Raw genomic sequence first — 14,702 nt, 5'->3', positions numbered from 1 at the left:
ACACTTCGCGACTGAGGTATGCTTTCGGCATGACAAGGATATTTCCAATACCACATATGTATGCTTTCGGCATGACAAGGATATTTCCTTTTTCAGAAACTTTGACCAAACCCACACTTTGTCTAATACTGTGTGCTCCACCTCCAAATTAGATATAACTTTAGAACTAATGGGGGAAACATAACATAATCGCATGCACTGGAGCTGAACTTCAACAAACTTCGCATCTACGTATAATTTCTAAAATTTCCTTTCTACAGCAAACTCCCCCCACTAACAGCCTTGTGAAACGACTACAGTTCACATCCACAGCTCTTTCATCATTCGCCCTACTTTCCATTGCCTTGCAATATCTAGGAGCAAACTAATACAACCTCGTGCTCTTCTTCATGTAGCCGTCGAAATAACTATTTATGTTTTCCACCCCCTGGGTCGTCTGCATACCTGCCCAAGATATATGTTTCACATAATCCGTTATCCACATTTCTTTATGGTTTACAAACTTTCCATGAGTAATCAATTGGAGATGAATAAGTATGGACAACATTCCCTGTTTTGATGTACCAAATACATAAAGACCATGGGTAAACTACACAACTTTATGTGTAATGTATACAACACAAATAACGTAGTATGGAACAAGTTTAACAAAGACCATGGGTAACGTAGTCAAACTTATATGTACTAAACGAGACAAATAATGTAGTTTGGTACATGTTAAAGAAAATGATACAAGAAATTTAATATGTTTGCAACTATAAAAACATACCTTCTAGCCACTTATAGCATTTCTTTGTCTCCTGCTTTGTGTTCAATTTAAATGTTTTTATGACACGAGCTCATTCCTCCTCAAATTTTTCAGGAGTTAAACTATTATATATCACATTCTGTAAGGCCACTTTAATTTGGGGATATTCAGTCAACGACCCAAGTTTCTGGCTAAACTTCTGCATTATGTGCCACATACACCAACGATGTCGGGTTTGTGGCATTGGCATTGCTATTCGAATCGTTTTCCTCATTGCAGCATCTTAGTCAGTCATCATTGCTGTTGGCGCTTTTCCTCCCTACAAGACAACCACGACCGTTTACACAAATGTCTCTGCATTTTCATGGGACAATAATGCACATCCTAACAATATGGTCTGCCCATGGTGATTTACCCCTACAAAGTTCGAAAACGGCAACTCGTACTTATTTGTCAGGTAGGTCGAGTCAAAACAAACCACATCTCCAAAATACTGAAACGTAGCTCTACTTCAAGCGTCAGCCCACATGACGTCCTACAACTTCCATGTTTTATCTAAGCGGTGCAGATGAAAAAAAATTGGTTGTTCTTGGTCATTTTATCTAAGTAGTTTATGATCGCTACAGCATCTCCGTCTCTAAGCCTCAATCGCATCCTCTTATTCAGAATATTATGCATATCTTTCTTCGTAAAACCAATATTCTCCACCCCATTCCGTCTACCAGTGCCTCTAAATCATGATCGTTTTCCATCTGTTTTAGGATTGTAAATGGTTAGACTTGGTAGGGTAGGATTATGGTTCAAGTGTTCCTTAACTACGTTCTTCATCACCCAACTATTATCCATGGCACGAGCACCATACAACATAACAGGCAAATTACACTTTTCGACTTATTCTTAACAATTGGATCCTCAGCCAGAGTGACTTTTTTTCCATTTACCAAACGTCGGTAATTGGTTCTTCCGTAACACTCACATATCTACACATAGCTCTTTAGGGAATTAGATTTCCCACTTTCTTCTATTTCTATAGGACAAGTTTCCCCCCCCCCCCCCCCCCTACACAGACTCAACCAAATCCTTGTTGCTCCCTGTACGAACGGTAATAGTTATTCAAATTTTCCCAATTAGAAAAACTCATTCCAACAACAGGGGTGGCTATAACAGGACCTTCTGTCCTCCTTGCGCGTAGGGGTCGTATACACTCCAGAAATGTTTCCTTTTAAACCACTTCCTATACCAATACCATTTCCTACATCCTCTCCTCCAGATGTGTACACTTCCTCGCCACGTGCATCTTCTCCAACAAACTCATCATCCAAATCAGCACCAACAATTTCATCATTACCCTCATTAAGGGCACCGTCATTACCTATGAAAATTTCCTCGTCCAAATCATCTCCTGCATCCAGTTCCTCATCATAATCATCAACAATTTCATACTCATAACCACATTCATCGTCAACATCTTCTTCATCCACATCTTTATATTCATCTTCATCTACATCTTCATCATTACATAAATCACATTGTTCACCCAACACATCTTCATCCAGTTCATTATCAACAACCTTCAAAACCATATAAGTTTAAGTTACCAAACGCATACACTAGATGATTATTCTAGGCTAGTACACATCTACTATACCAAATACCTTTAACATTTTTTGAAATTATTTTGTTTGGTACAACTACTAATACTATATTCACCTTATTAACAACGTATAAATCTCATCACTATTCAACATTAATATCAAGATCATTAACTCTAAACATCCCAACATCGTATTAATTAATGTTTCAACATTCCAATATAGTATTAACATTACTTATTGCAGTTACAACAATATAAACAATTCATTCCAGGCTATTCATTGGAAAATATACTTCCAGCCTACATTAATTAATAAGATTAATCATTGATAATTTTAATATTGATACATTATTACAAGAAATTATCAAATTCCGAGGGCATTATATTAAATTATGTTATGTATGAAAAAATTGGGATTATAATTTTTGAATATTCACCTGGTCTAATTGTAATCTTCTCCTGCTACCCTCCGCTGCGTCTTTATCCATTGACAATACTGACGAAACTACAATTGCCTGAGATCCGTACTAATTGTATCCGACAAGATTTATTCAAGTCAAGAAGACGATATAGAAAATAATACGTCACATAACTTATAGATTCAGTTTTTAGGTCGGATAAAAAAATCAGAAACGAAGAAAAAAATATTCAAGCGGATGAGAATGGGAAGAACAAATAAATGAAGCACATAGATGAAGAAGGAGAAGATGATTTTGTAAGTTCAATAATTATTTTAATTGTTTCATGGAATATTTACTTTCTAGTTTTTGCCGCCTCAAAATTCCCAAATGAAGTTTGGCGCAATTGCCAAAATTTTACTTTCTCTACATTTCATTTGGCGTCAGCACTCCCTTTTTCCGGTACAATTGCTCCACTTTTGAAGATAATAATTTTTTATTGTAGTTATAGCATTGAATGGTATAGTAGTTATAGCCCAAAACATTCTCTGAGATAATACTTCCTCCGTTTTTTTTTAAATGACAAAATTTCTTAGGCACATTTACCAATGCACGATTTCCAACATTAATATCTCTAATTGTGGATCGGAAAAAATTATAAAAATTTGATATTTAAATAATATTTACTGATATGAATCTAATAAGACCGCACACAACTATGTTTTTTCTTATGTATAAACCACAAAAGGAAGTCAAAGGTGTTTGTGTGAATAGTGTCTAAAACCCCATTGTGTCATATAAATAAGAATAGAGGAAGTATAAGATAACATTAAGGCCAATAGGATAAGATATTAAGAGTATAAGATAAGTACAAAGGTTACATTTTATAACTTTTAATAAGGGCCAGTAATATTAGATAGGATAAAACAAAATTGCCCAAACGCGAATTTCCAAAAGGGCTACAGCTGATAAACAAAATTGCAAATTATATGCCTACACAAGACAGGGAACCTAATATATACATAGCTGCGACGGTGCGCCCATCAAAGGAGGCAGATAAATTTGTACCTTCTGTCATTGAAACAAAACTACATAAAACTTCTTCCACCTGAAACAAATACAACCATTACACTTAGAATGTGACAACAGTCGACAAATAAAATTAAAAAAAGTCAACAAATGATTGTTCTTTTCCTCTGATGCTTCAAATCAGAAGTATAGATGAGATTATGAGAATGCATGCAATTATGCAAGTACTTAATACGAAGTACATGAGAACAGACGCCAGATTTGCTAAAAAGACAAATGTCTCTTTATTCTGGATAGGGGAAAAGCTTAGATTTGCAATCAGTTTGTAAAATATCAGAATTCAGAAGTCCAAAAGGTTTATAACCTTATAGAAATGGAAAAGAGGAATGGTTGAAAGGTAAATCAGCCACCCAAGACTACGTGGAAAGTATCTGGCTTCTCTTTAACTTTTTGGACCAACAATTGCAGGAGATACCTATAAACGGTTAGATGAGGGCAGTTCAAACACAGATGGTCTTGAGCAAATTGAAAACGGGGTTCAGGTAGGGTTTTGGGAAATGAGGGATAAAAAAGAAATAGTGAATTAGAGAGACAATGTAGAACAGTTAATACATTTCTTGTAAGGTAAGACAATGTGGTCCAAGTTCTTCGATATTCTTAGAAAAGTTTTTTCTCATCCCAAAACATTTTCGGCCAATGTGGTTGGTGGTAAGGGAAGTGAATTTGTATGTAAATTTGTAAGCGAAATCATATGCCAAGGCCTAGGGTAATACTAGTTCACCTCAAAGTATCATGTTTTCTTCATAAGTTTTCACAACCATCCATTATCACTTGAGAGAGAGGTGTTGGGTGGTAATAGAATTCATGAAGAAAAACACATGTTTGGGGGGATGGGGTTGCATTAACATGGAACATTAGCATGATACATTCCTTGCAAAATTAAATTCAAATTCACTCCATTACCACCATTAAATACCACATTCCAAACAGGCCATTTGAGTATTCAAGGTCCAAATAAGATACCACAGATCACTTCATATTCTAGAAGGTCTAGAGGCATTATCATCAGGAATCTACCAAAAGAAAAGTGAAAGTTATACGTTATATAAGTTACCTTTATGTTCCACTAGGCTGAGTCCCAACTCGAGATGTTAAAACTGCATTAGCATTTGCTAAGGAGATAGGTGTCAGCGGAGGAGAAGCAATATCCCTTTCGTGAAGTTGAGGAGACTCCAGAAGCTTTGCGACATTTGCTTTCGTTCTATAGTGGCTAGAAGGTATGGAGAAACTTCGTGGAACAGTCAACGGAGGAGTTGGCAAAGGAGATGCTGTATTGGAGGCAGCAGTTGTGCTTTTATTTTCTACTGAAAATTCCGGGTTCTTCAACCCTAAAGGACCTGAAAGACCACTTGAAGCAGCAGAAGTTGTAGGTTTGCTGGATACAATACCTGGAGGCCTAGGAAGTTCATGCAGTTCACTTATCTTGGGAGGTGATACAGATGGAGGAGATTGACGTGAGGATGTTTTTGGAGATGAAGGCTGAGGTAGCATGGGGCCAGAGGCTCGCAGGGGGGGAAGCTTTGAAGCAGAAATGGGGCCACTTGCAGAAAAAACAGGTTTTCCTGATCGGGAATTACTGCTTAAAGGACCGGAGAAAGACTGTCTTTTTAGTTTCTTATGATCAGATGTATCAACTGAGTCACTCTGTTGAAATAAAAGTCCATCAGCCAAAGAAGGGGGCAGAAGCGTAGAGGCTTGGTTTTCTTGGCTGGTATCTCTTTCATCCATCAATGGGTGTGCTTTAAAGAAAGACAATGACGGGTTATACTCTTTTGAATCTCTCTTATTCATTTTGGTGTCCAACGGAGATGAATGCCAAATGTTGTGTGTTGAGACGGTTGTCGGCCTAGTACGTGGAGCTGAACTTGTTCTTGAAGAATTAGAACTCTTTGCATCAGAAGGGGTAGGCAGTACATAAGCGTGAAATTTTTGTGTGAGGGATGGACGCATTTGCCTTGCTCTCTCAGCTGGATCAAATTTTTTCTCTGGAATAATAGGTGCAGAGTGGCTGTAGCTGCTTGCCCTAGGTTCACTTTCTAGCATTTGAGAATCTCCATGGACTTTCTCCAAGCTGAACTGCAGCCGGAGAGAATAGCCTTAAATTCCAGACTAAATTAAGTAATAGTTCCATCAACTATGCACCAGATGTTGTGAATAAAATCAAAAATATAAATCTAGAGGTACCTCTGCACTGTCCACAGTTGAGGCTTTGGGAAATAATTGGTCTTCCTGATCCAACTGAAATGAGATCCAAACAATTATAAAAAATATACAAGATGGTGCAAGCCATAGACCTTCATTAGGGGCAAATGACAGAAGGTTGGTACTTTTGAAAGTACAATCCAGATAACAGATACAACTAGATTTGCGTAGTTAGTAACAGGAAGCCAGGAAGTTAACCCCTTTTGATATAAACTTAAGCAAAATGAAGCCTAAGCATTTTCACATGAAACAGCAGAAAATATTGTGTCGTTTGACCTAATCCAATTAATCACGGAATAAAGAACAACCGAGGCAGGTAGTCATACTTATTTATAAACTTTTCTTCTTTTTGAATGAAAAAGTACCGCGCAATAAAAAGAAAATCAGGTCTTCCAGACTGCCACCAGAAAGAAACAAAGGCAATAAAAGTATTCATACATATGAGACTCAAGACACGAGGCAATATGTCTTTAACATACCATAAACCACCAAAAATATTTTGATCAAAGTTGTCAAAACACAAACAAAGACCATTCATTTAACCAGAATGAGAACTACCAACCCTAACATAGAGTTGGCACTAAATATCAGACACATGCATCAGAAGGTTGACAAAAGGATAACAAATAGAACATATTCGATCTACACAATCATTGCATGTAAAAAATCCAGCAGTAAATACTAAAGGATCTAGAGGAGCTAATCATGTAGCATGTGAATTATATTAAGACAGAAAAGATATTACTCGAGGAATTCCTGACTACTGAATACGAGGAATATACAAATGCACGGACACAGCTCAACAGTAGACAGTACACCTGGTAAAAATATGTTCCCTGCTGTTAGATGTAAGGGTATCATTTCAGCAGATGCTCACCTCCATTGAGTTCCTTGATGTTGCAGCAGCTTCAGTTCCCACCTTATGTGGCCGATAATCAAAGCTTAATTCCCCATTATCATTTGAATCATAACTGTTTTCTCCTTCATCCTCCCCATCACCACCCTCATCAAGCCCACTTAGTTGGTAATCTATATGTTGCTTCTCCGTAATCAGCTTCACAAGTGGGTCAACGGCCTCAAGTGACTTAAGTCCCTTTCTAAAGAAATTCAACTGTCACGCAAGTAAATGCTTAATTAGAATGAAATCAACAACACCAATGCAGTTTCATAAAGTATGATAGTCCAATTCATATAGGCCAACCTGAGATGTATGGTGACGAGCTGCTTGTGTTAAGAGACTCCGAGACTGTCCTTGCTTCAGAGACTTCAACCGGAAAACACACAGTGTTGCCTCCTCTTCATATTCAGTATGAGCTTGTTGCATCTGTTCCAGAGAAAAAAATTCTCCTTTTCCACCTTTTGACCGTCCTTTTTCCCGATGTTGGGCTATCATGTATTCATATACACTTCTGAAGATGATATAACAAATTAACAAAAAATGTAAAATGTAAAAGAAAACCAAAAAAGTAAAATACGCTACATAGTCAAGTTTCATAGTCTTCATACCTCTTCTCGTCACACTGTTGTTTCATCTCCTATGTAAGCAGAAGAAAAAATACATCCAGTTAATTTCTTTTATTCAATAATGTTCACACTTCAAATACAAAAGAATGATCAGTCCTTTGACCATTTTTTGCTAATTTGTTAATAAAGGTCCATTCATATTCACATGAAAAATCATACAGGAAATAAGAACATAGTGGATCATACGTCAATATGCTAGAATAAATGAAGTCTGCTGACCCTGCTCAAGCTAAATGTTTACTGATGAAGCACATTTCATCAACGATAAGAAGGGACACAATTGGCTGTGTTGATTACTAGATAAGCATCACCACTTACTACATTCACTTAACGATATTAACTCACCTATCATCATCTTGGGCCACAAATGTCCTGTACTCTTGGTCCAGCCACCACTGCCCTAACTGCCCATGCTATCACCAACCATTTTGGGATTATGAGTGTCGCAAGTCGCAACAGGACGTATTATGACAGTATGTAGGGAAGAAAAAGATGACAATGGAGATCTGATAATGAGCTGTTTAGAGGGCTTGATTATGAAATACCAAAGTAGAGGATACGGTGATGTAAAACTTGCGACCTAATGGAGCTCCCAGATTCCCAGAACAACACTAATCTAATTCAATATAAAACAACTTTTTTAAGAATCTGTTATGATTCTTACGATTTCTTATGAACACGTCTGATCTCCATGCACCAACTACATAAGCACTCGCCAACTATGTTACTTCAACTCTTCATTTTGTCTTCCGTACCCGTGTCAGACACTAGACACTCTGACAAAGGTATGTAATCCTTACCCAACACTTCAATGCTCACCCAGACATTTCAATTGTCTTGAATTTCATAACCGTGGAAGAAAATGTAAAGATAGAAGGAAAGATAATAAGAATATGTGCGATCAAATATGCTTCAAATAAGCATTTCAACAAGAAATGAAAATCAAGTCAGCCTAAAATGTCAGTATATGTATTTGTACATAAGAGCTCATGTTAAACAGTCTTCTGAAAACGATGTTTAATTTATGTAGTGCCCTGCACCCGTGGCTACTTTTGGGACGGTGTCTCTATGTCTAAAATAATCAGCCTTGTCACGGTGTCAATCACTTGAATATGTACCCAAACTCGACACAAAAACCCGTGCAAGCATCATGCATTAATTTTAAACTATTATGAATTTCTTTGTTTTATCTAGATACATGTACATCAAAGTATGCTACAATCTTAAGTTTTATACATCTACTTCATGAATCTAAAATCAAGTACTGCCTTTACTATTCTCACTTTGCACTCCTATAGTCCAGCTGACAACCTTAGCTAGGGATAACAACCATCAGCAATCACAATTAAATTCTTATTATCAGCCTCGTTATAACTATTATTTAATGCAATAATGATTGGTTCACATCAATAAGTAGGTTCTTCGGCCAAACAAATATTCGAACAGAACTCAATCATATTCTTAAATCAAACCCCAAGCACAAACAATGATCCACATGTGCAAGCCCCCAAAGCAGTTTCCAGGTCAAAAAAAGCCTAGAAGAGGCCACAAACTGCCTTGGCATCATATTACCATCTTAGTTTTAAAAAGCGTGAAGCACACTGAAGCGCAAAAGGGCCCTGAGCTTAAGCGCAAAGCGAAAGCGCACGCTTTTCGTAGGCGAAGCGCACCCGGAAAGAAATAATAAATTTTCAAAAGTTCATAAAATATAGAGAAAATATGGAAAAAAAGATGAGATTAAAAGAGAAATCAAAACGATGAAAGAAAAATTCAGAATCCGATAGCAGAAATCCGACGAGAAAGCTAGAGAAATCCGGCTACGGGAGAAAATTGCACTAGGGTTTTCAAAAACTTCCCAAATATTCGCTTTTCAAAAAAAAAGGAAATCACGTGATACTATAAAAAGAAGATTAGAGTCACGTGGCTTTATTTTTTATAAAAAAGAAGGGTCTGATGTGCCCAGACTACAAGAAGCGCAAAAGCGCTAGGAAGCGCAGAAGCACCGAAGCGCTAGGAAGCGCGCGCTTCTTGTATGTCGCTAGGCTTCGGCTTGCAGAAGCGTTTTGCTGTGAGCTTCTGAGCTTCCGAGCTTTAAGCGCAAAAAAGCGCGCTTTATAAAACTAAGATTACCATCCTTTTACCTAGTTTGTATTCATTCAACTCTTACCAGAAACCCCAAACTGTACTTCGTATACAGAACTGTAAGGATTTTGAAACTCACCTTTTGACACTTTATACTCTGCAGTCCACAGGCACAGGAGCCTCCCCTCTTCCATGATGAAGCAGTAAGAACACGAAGATAAATTATGAAGCGAGTAGAATTTTTCTAGAACAGAGATTGCCGAAAATAAGGCAACCTAGTTCAGGTCAGTGGAAATTAGTCATCATGAGTGTTACCTATTCCAATAATCCTCCTTACAAACCATGATCTGAAACGTGCGAATTGCATTTGCTTCATGGTTCACTTGTAAACATTGGCACTGGTTTTTAAAAACTAGGTATCGAATTAAATAACCCTACCCTTTCCATAACATAATGTACTGTTTTGCAGAAAACACGGCCACATCGGTCATCACCACAACACCTAAAGTACTAAACACACACACAACAGAGAAAATGCAATTTAGTGTGATCCTGCATCATATAACTCCAACTCGCATTTGTCTTCTAAACATATTACGCTTCGCTGATGTCGGTCATTTTTAGGACTAGATTCTTGCAAACGGATGTATACTCCAAGATATTCTAGCAGAGAGCTATAAGAAACAGACCCCAAGCAGTACAGAACTGTTGCTCATTCGATGCATATTCACGAGTTTATGCTTACATAAATTGGACTCCAACAAAAGTCTGTGTCACAATGCATTTTGGTGTAAGATTTGAACCATCAAAAATGCAAAACAGGTGAATAAACACAAATTCAGCTTGTTTGCATACTAAACAAAGGTATAAAGGCCATGATGGCAAACCTGCACGGTTTGAAGTTCATCAAGAAGAGAATCTGATGGCTTAGTAATCGTCAAGAAAATATGGGAGCGCTGCAAATATATAAGCAGAAGTTTGAGAAACTTGTTTAGAACAAAATAATTTCTATATTTAAGTAGCTGCAACTACTACTTACATAGTGGTCAACAAGTTTCTGAAGTTCGAACTGAACCTTTCCCAGCATCGTGAAAACCTTTTCTGCAAAGATGTAAAAACAGAGCATTACCTACGAAATTCACAATACAAATCACCATTTTATGATCGTCGAAGAATCCTCCAGTTCACAACTATGCCACAGATTGAAGCAAAATATCCAACACAAGAAACTCTAAAGAAATTAATGATTGTGTATCATGCAAAGTTTTGTCCAATATCCCCTCTAATATGCTCAGAAGAGCACACGTACAGGCGTACAGCCCATAGGTTAAAAAAAATGAACTATACAAATATTCTCAGCGCATGCTGGGAACACGAGCTCAAAATAAGTGACTCTAAAGAAACTTAGAAACGCATGACTGTGTATCATGCACAGTTTTGTTTAATATCTCTTCTAAACCAACCATTTTGCAGGCATCTTGTCTAAAATTGACATGATTGAAGCACCATGAATAATGAGAACAACTTAACAAGCAATTAATATTGAAAACAACTTAACGAGCGACAAGCCAACAAGTTAATCACTATTATACAAGTTGACTCTCGAGGATCTGGTGTCACCCTGAAATTCCTAATGTACCCTTACTAAGGTGTCAATTTTATTTAAATGAAAAAGAAGTTCATCTATCTTTGGAAAGTATCATTTCAAACCAAAAAAAACGTCCATTAACCTACGCAATTACTCATTTTTCCAGTACTTAGTAAAAAATGGCATGCACGCAACGCATGCATAAACACTAGTTATAAATCTCAGTCTCAACGCCTAAAAGAAAGTCACCAATTCACAAGAGTATGTGACAACAAAAATGTTTAGACTGTTGACAAGTGAAAAGAATAAGCACGCACAAAAGCAGCAAGAAAACACATATGTCAAGCTACAATTTGCATTTCGCAAGTTAAGATGTGTTACATACTGCTCTCATCATCCTTGTACAGTTCTGCTTTCTCCAGTAGACAGCCACCCATTTCACGTAGGGACTCTGAAAACTCTGCAAGAGCATTAGAAGTTAGAAGGTCCATAACTTTTTTATAATAATATTCAGGTGCAAGGTATGTCATTTAGTCAATAAACAGATTGCCAGTTTACAACAGAAAAGAAGCACCACTAGTTTCCCAATTTTCCACCAACACCACCCCGAGACCCAAACCCTTCCAATGATAGTTACACTACCCCATTGCCTCTAAAAAGACTCCTGGGTCAGGCGGGGTAAGAATGGTTTCTTCATCCTAAAGATTCCTAAATCCTTCTCAACCGATAAAAAATATTTTAAACATCATCTACAACTAGAACATTAATAGAACCGCCAATCAATATCATTACTCAAGAATCAAGATAAAGCATCTGAAATCATTTTCATCTCTACCAAATTATGAGTACTAACCGGAAGCTCAACATATTAGCTACTTCTTAAAGACCAAAGAGAATGTCCAAATATCCAACAGCCAATATAGTAAGTTAGTAACTCACCAGCAACATAATGTTTTGTGAGCGACTGAGCGTATAAAAGGAAAAAGCTATGTGTGAATTGGACATAATCAATTATCTTTTGTGCTAAGGTAGTCTTTTAGAAAGCTATTCATCATCATCAATGTCTGATGGAGTAAGGAGTAATGGGATACTATAAAGTGAGGCACATGGTTTTTAGTTAGAAAATACTACATGGAGGTGTCTAGAGACCATAGGCCCACAGGGTACCTATTTTCACTTACGACACCTAAGGGTGAACAAAGGATACCTATTTTCACTTATGTTTTTACTAGGTAATATTATATTACTCCATATATCAAGTGGAGAAAAACAATTTGATGTCCATATAAGCCTTGTGAAAACGGTTTGGTTGGGGACTTTGAAATATGGACCTCTCTAGACTTTACCAACAATGAGATCCATACTACAATCATGCATTCTTATATTAAAAGTGCAATCCCAATAAACTGAAAACAGTGAAGTTATACAATTAAGAGCTTTCGGTGTATAGCAATGATGGTGAATTGGTGAGCCATATTTGATTTTTAAATTTTCAATTATTAGGATCCAAGTTTGACGTTCATATCATTCCACAATTGTTCGTTGCAGATATTCCAAAGTTATGCAAGAATTTGAAAACTTCAAACAATTTTATCATAAAAGAGTGAATACAATTTCCCTAATAAACTCCAAATGATCTTAAATTGGATTTCAACTTCTTTTTTTTCCACAGAAGCCGGAGTCAGCAAGCTTCGATTCGAACTTGAATCAGATTTCATAAATTTTGAATGACTAAAGCCACCATACCATCCATCAGATAATGTAAAAAGATAGTGGAGTGGGTTTCAATAGGCAGTTAGTTTATCATTCATCTTAGTTCATAACATATGCTTCTCTATGAGTAGTCACGGGAATTCTCTCATGTTAGCAGTAGTTACTGAGCACGATTCAATTCCTTATTTTTCTTACTTTCTATTTCCCTAAAACAATGAAGTTATTACAAACAGCTACAATTGACATGCATATCGATTTTTTGATACATACCATATGCCGAATTCGCAGTAGCAGCAGCAGCTGAAAGCAAACTATCATAACAATTTCTCATATCTTGCATCTCCTGCAAACGGAAGCCACAAATGAAAAAGGAACATAAATCCTGTTTCCCACTCATGCGTCTTGAGACACTTTTGGTAAAGGTAAAATGAGAGTAAGATTGCTCAACCAGCCCTAATTCATCAAATACTTCAAACTTTTCGTGATTTGACAAATGGATGATCGTTTAGGTTAGAATTGTAGAAATTGCAGAAAATTGGGGAAATGCAGATGTCAAAACAGTCAAACACACTGATTTTTTCAGTTTATAATTTCAATTTGACTTCATGAACAATAAATTGAACTCTCCCCAAAATTCAGAACTTCAAATTGAAACTCGAACATCGCAAACTTCATGTAACAACATTGCAAAACATTCTTTAATTTTAAAAAAAATATTAAAAAAAAATGACCTCGGAAGCAAGGGCAAGATGATCGAGCTTGGGAGGAGGAGGATGAAAGTCTTTCCTTTCCTTTCCATCGTTTTTATGGAATGCAAATCGCTTCAGCTTCCCCAACGACGACTTCATTTTTTCCGATTCTTTTTTTAATATAATAATAATAATAAAGAGGATTTAGTTGAGTTGAGCAAAGTGCAGAAATGGAAGAGATACTAAGGAGAGTGATGGAGGAGAGAGAAAGGAAAGGGGAGGAATCACATGATCTATTGAAGTTTGCAGTAGAAAGGAAGACAGAGAGAGATAGGAGAAGGGAGGAGAGAGAAAGAGACAAAGAGTCAAAAAAGGGGTACGCAGTAAGTACGAGCAGCAGAGCCGGAGGAAAAGGAAGGAGATGAATGATCAACCCATTTTGGCTTTTGGGCCCATCTCACTCTTCTTCAGGTGTCTCGTGTTAAACGTACAATTAACTGAATTACATCTTACAACAACCCAGTTTTTTATCTGGACATTTGCCCGAATTCTTTCACCACCCCAATTCTCCTACTGCCTACTGGCCCAAGATTTTGACGTGTGTTAGAGCTAAAGAAGTCAATAAATGACCCGATTCGAGAAATCGACCAAAATCAACCGACATCTGAATCAAATATATTCGAGAAATAGTAATCTCAAAATCGATCCATTGTTGACCCGAAATTTAATTTAATCCATGAATTCAAGACCCGAACTGCTAGCCGACCCGATAAGACTCGTAACCCGATTTGCGTTCGAGAACATTTTACCGAATCGAACCCACATCCGATCCGATAGCAATCTGAAAGATGATTTTACACGATAAAAAATGCAATCAGCCTGGCCCGATAAAACCTGATATTTGATTTAACTAGACCCGCGTCTATCTAAATCCAAATTCAACCGAATTGTTGCCAACTTACCTAATTTAATCCGATATCCGAAAATTATTCGATTCCGAGCTAACCCGGTAAACGAAAGTCATCAATACCCGATTTAACCCGAATTTCATTCAATTTACTCGTTATAAATCTGA

The 14,702-nt window shown here is 37.0% G+C and overlaps 2 protein-coding genes across 2 annotated transcripts; both read right to left on the bottom strand.

Annotated features, from left to right (window-relative positions):
- Positions 1 to 579: 579 nt before the first annotated feature.
- On the bottom strand, positions 580 to 3,455 carry LOC130470394 (uncharacterized). The gene is made up of 2 exons (XM_056840478.1): positions 2,780 to 3,455; positions 580 to 2,319 (listed from the first exon to the last, which is right to left on the bottom strand). The coding sequence occupies exons 1-2, from the start codon at positions 2,828 to 2,830 to the stop codon at positions 1,876 to 1,878; spliced, it is 495 nt and encodes a 164-aa protein (XP_056696456.1). The 5' UTR covers positions 2,831 to 3,455; the 3' UTR covers positions 580 to 1,875.
- A 104-nt stretch (positions 3,456 to 3,559) lies between these two features.
- Positions 3,560 to 14,038, bottom strand: LOC110775155 (uncharacterized protein At2g33490). The gene is made up of 11 exons (XM_021979758.2): positions 13,670 to 14,038; positions 13,209 to 13,281; positions 11,611 to 11,685; positions 10,677 to 10,738; positions 10,525 to 10,593; positions 7,538 to 7,566; positions 7,233 to 7,440; positions 6,909 to 7,142; positions 6,014 to 6,067; positions 4,884 to 5,905; positions 3,560 to 3,848 (listed from the first exon to the last, which is right to left on the bottom strand). Exons 1-10 carry the CDS (start codon positions 13,784 to 13,786, stop codon positions 4,886 to 4,888), a joined length of 1,941 nt encoding a protein of 646 aa, XP_021835450.1. The 5' UTR covers positions 13,787 to 14,038; the 3' UTR covers positions 3,560 to 3,848; positions 4,884 to 4,885.
- Between the last annotated feature and the right edge of the window lie 664 nt (positions 14,039 to 14,702).

The sequence above is a fragment of the Spinacia oleracea genome, chromosome 3, assembly GCF_020520425.1.
Source record: "Spinacia oleracea cultivar Varoflay chromosome 3, BTI_SOV_V1, whole genome shotgun sequence".
Lineage (NCBI taxonomy): Eukaryota > Viridiplantae > Streptophyta > Magnoliopsida > Caryophyllales > Amaranthaceae > Spinacia > Spinacia oleracea.
This window is presented reverse-complemented; position numbering and strand designations above follow the sequence as displayed.

Excerpts from the sequence above, each read along its gene's own strand:
- LOC130470394 (XM_056840478.1), bottom strand. The coding sequence starts at position 2,830 with ATGGATAAAGACGCAGCGGAGGGTAGCAGGAGAAGATTACAATTAGAC. Across the intron at positions 2,320-2,779 it reads GAAGATTACAATTAGACCAG|GTTGTTGATAATGAACTGGA; the intron begins GTGAATATTCAA and ends ATGGTTTTGAAG.
- LOC110775155 (XM_021979758.2), bottom strand. The coding sequence starts at position 13,786 with ATGAAGTCGTCGTTGGGGAAGCTGAAGCGATTTGCATTCCATAAAAAC. Across the intron at positions 10,739-11,610 it reads GTACAAGGATGATGAGAGCA|AAAAGGTTTTCACGATGCTG; the intron begins GTATGTAACACA and ends ACATCTTTGCAG. Across the intron at positions 7,441-7,537 it reads CAACAGTGTGACGAGAAGAG|AAGTGTATATGAATACATGA; the intron begins GTATGAAGACTA and ends TATCATCTTCAG.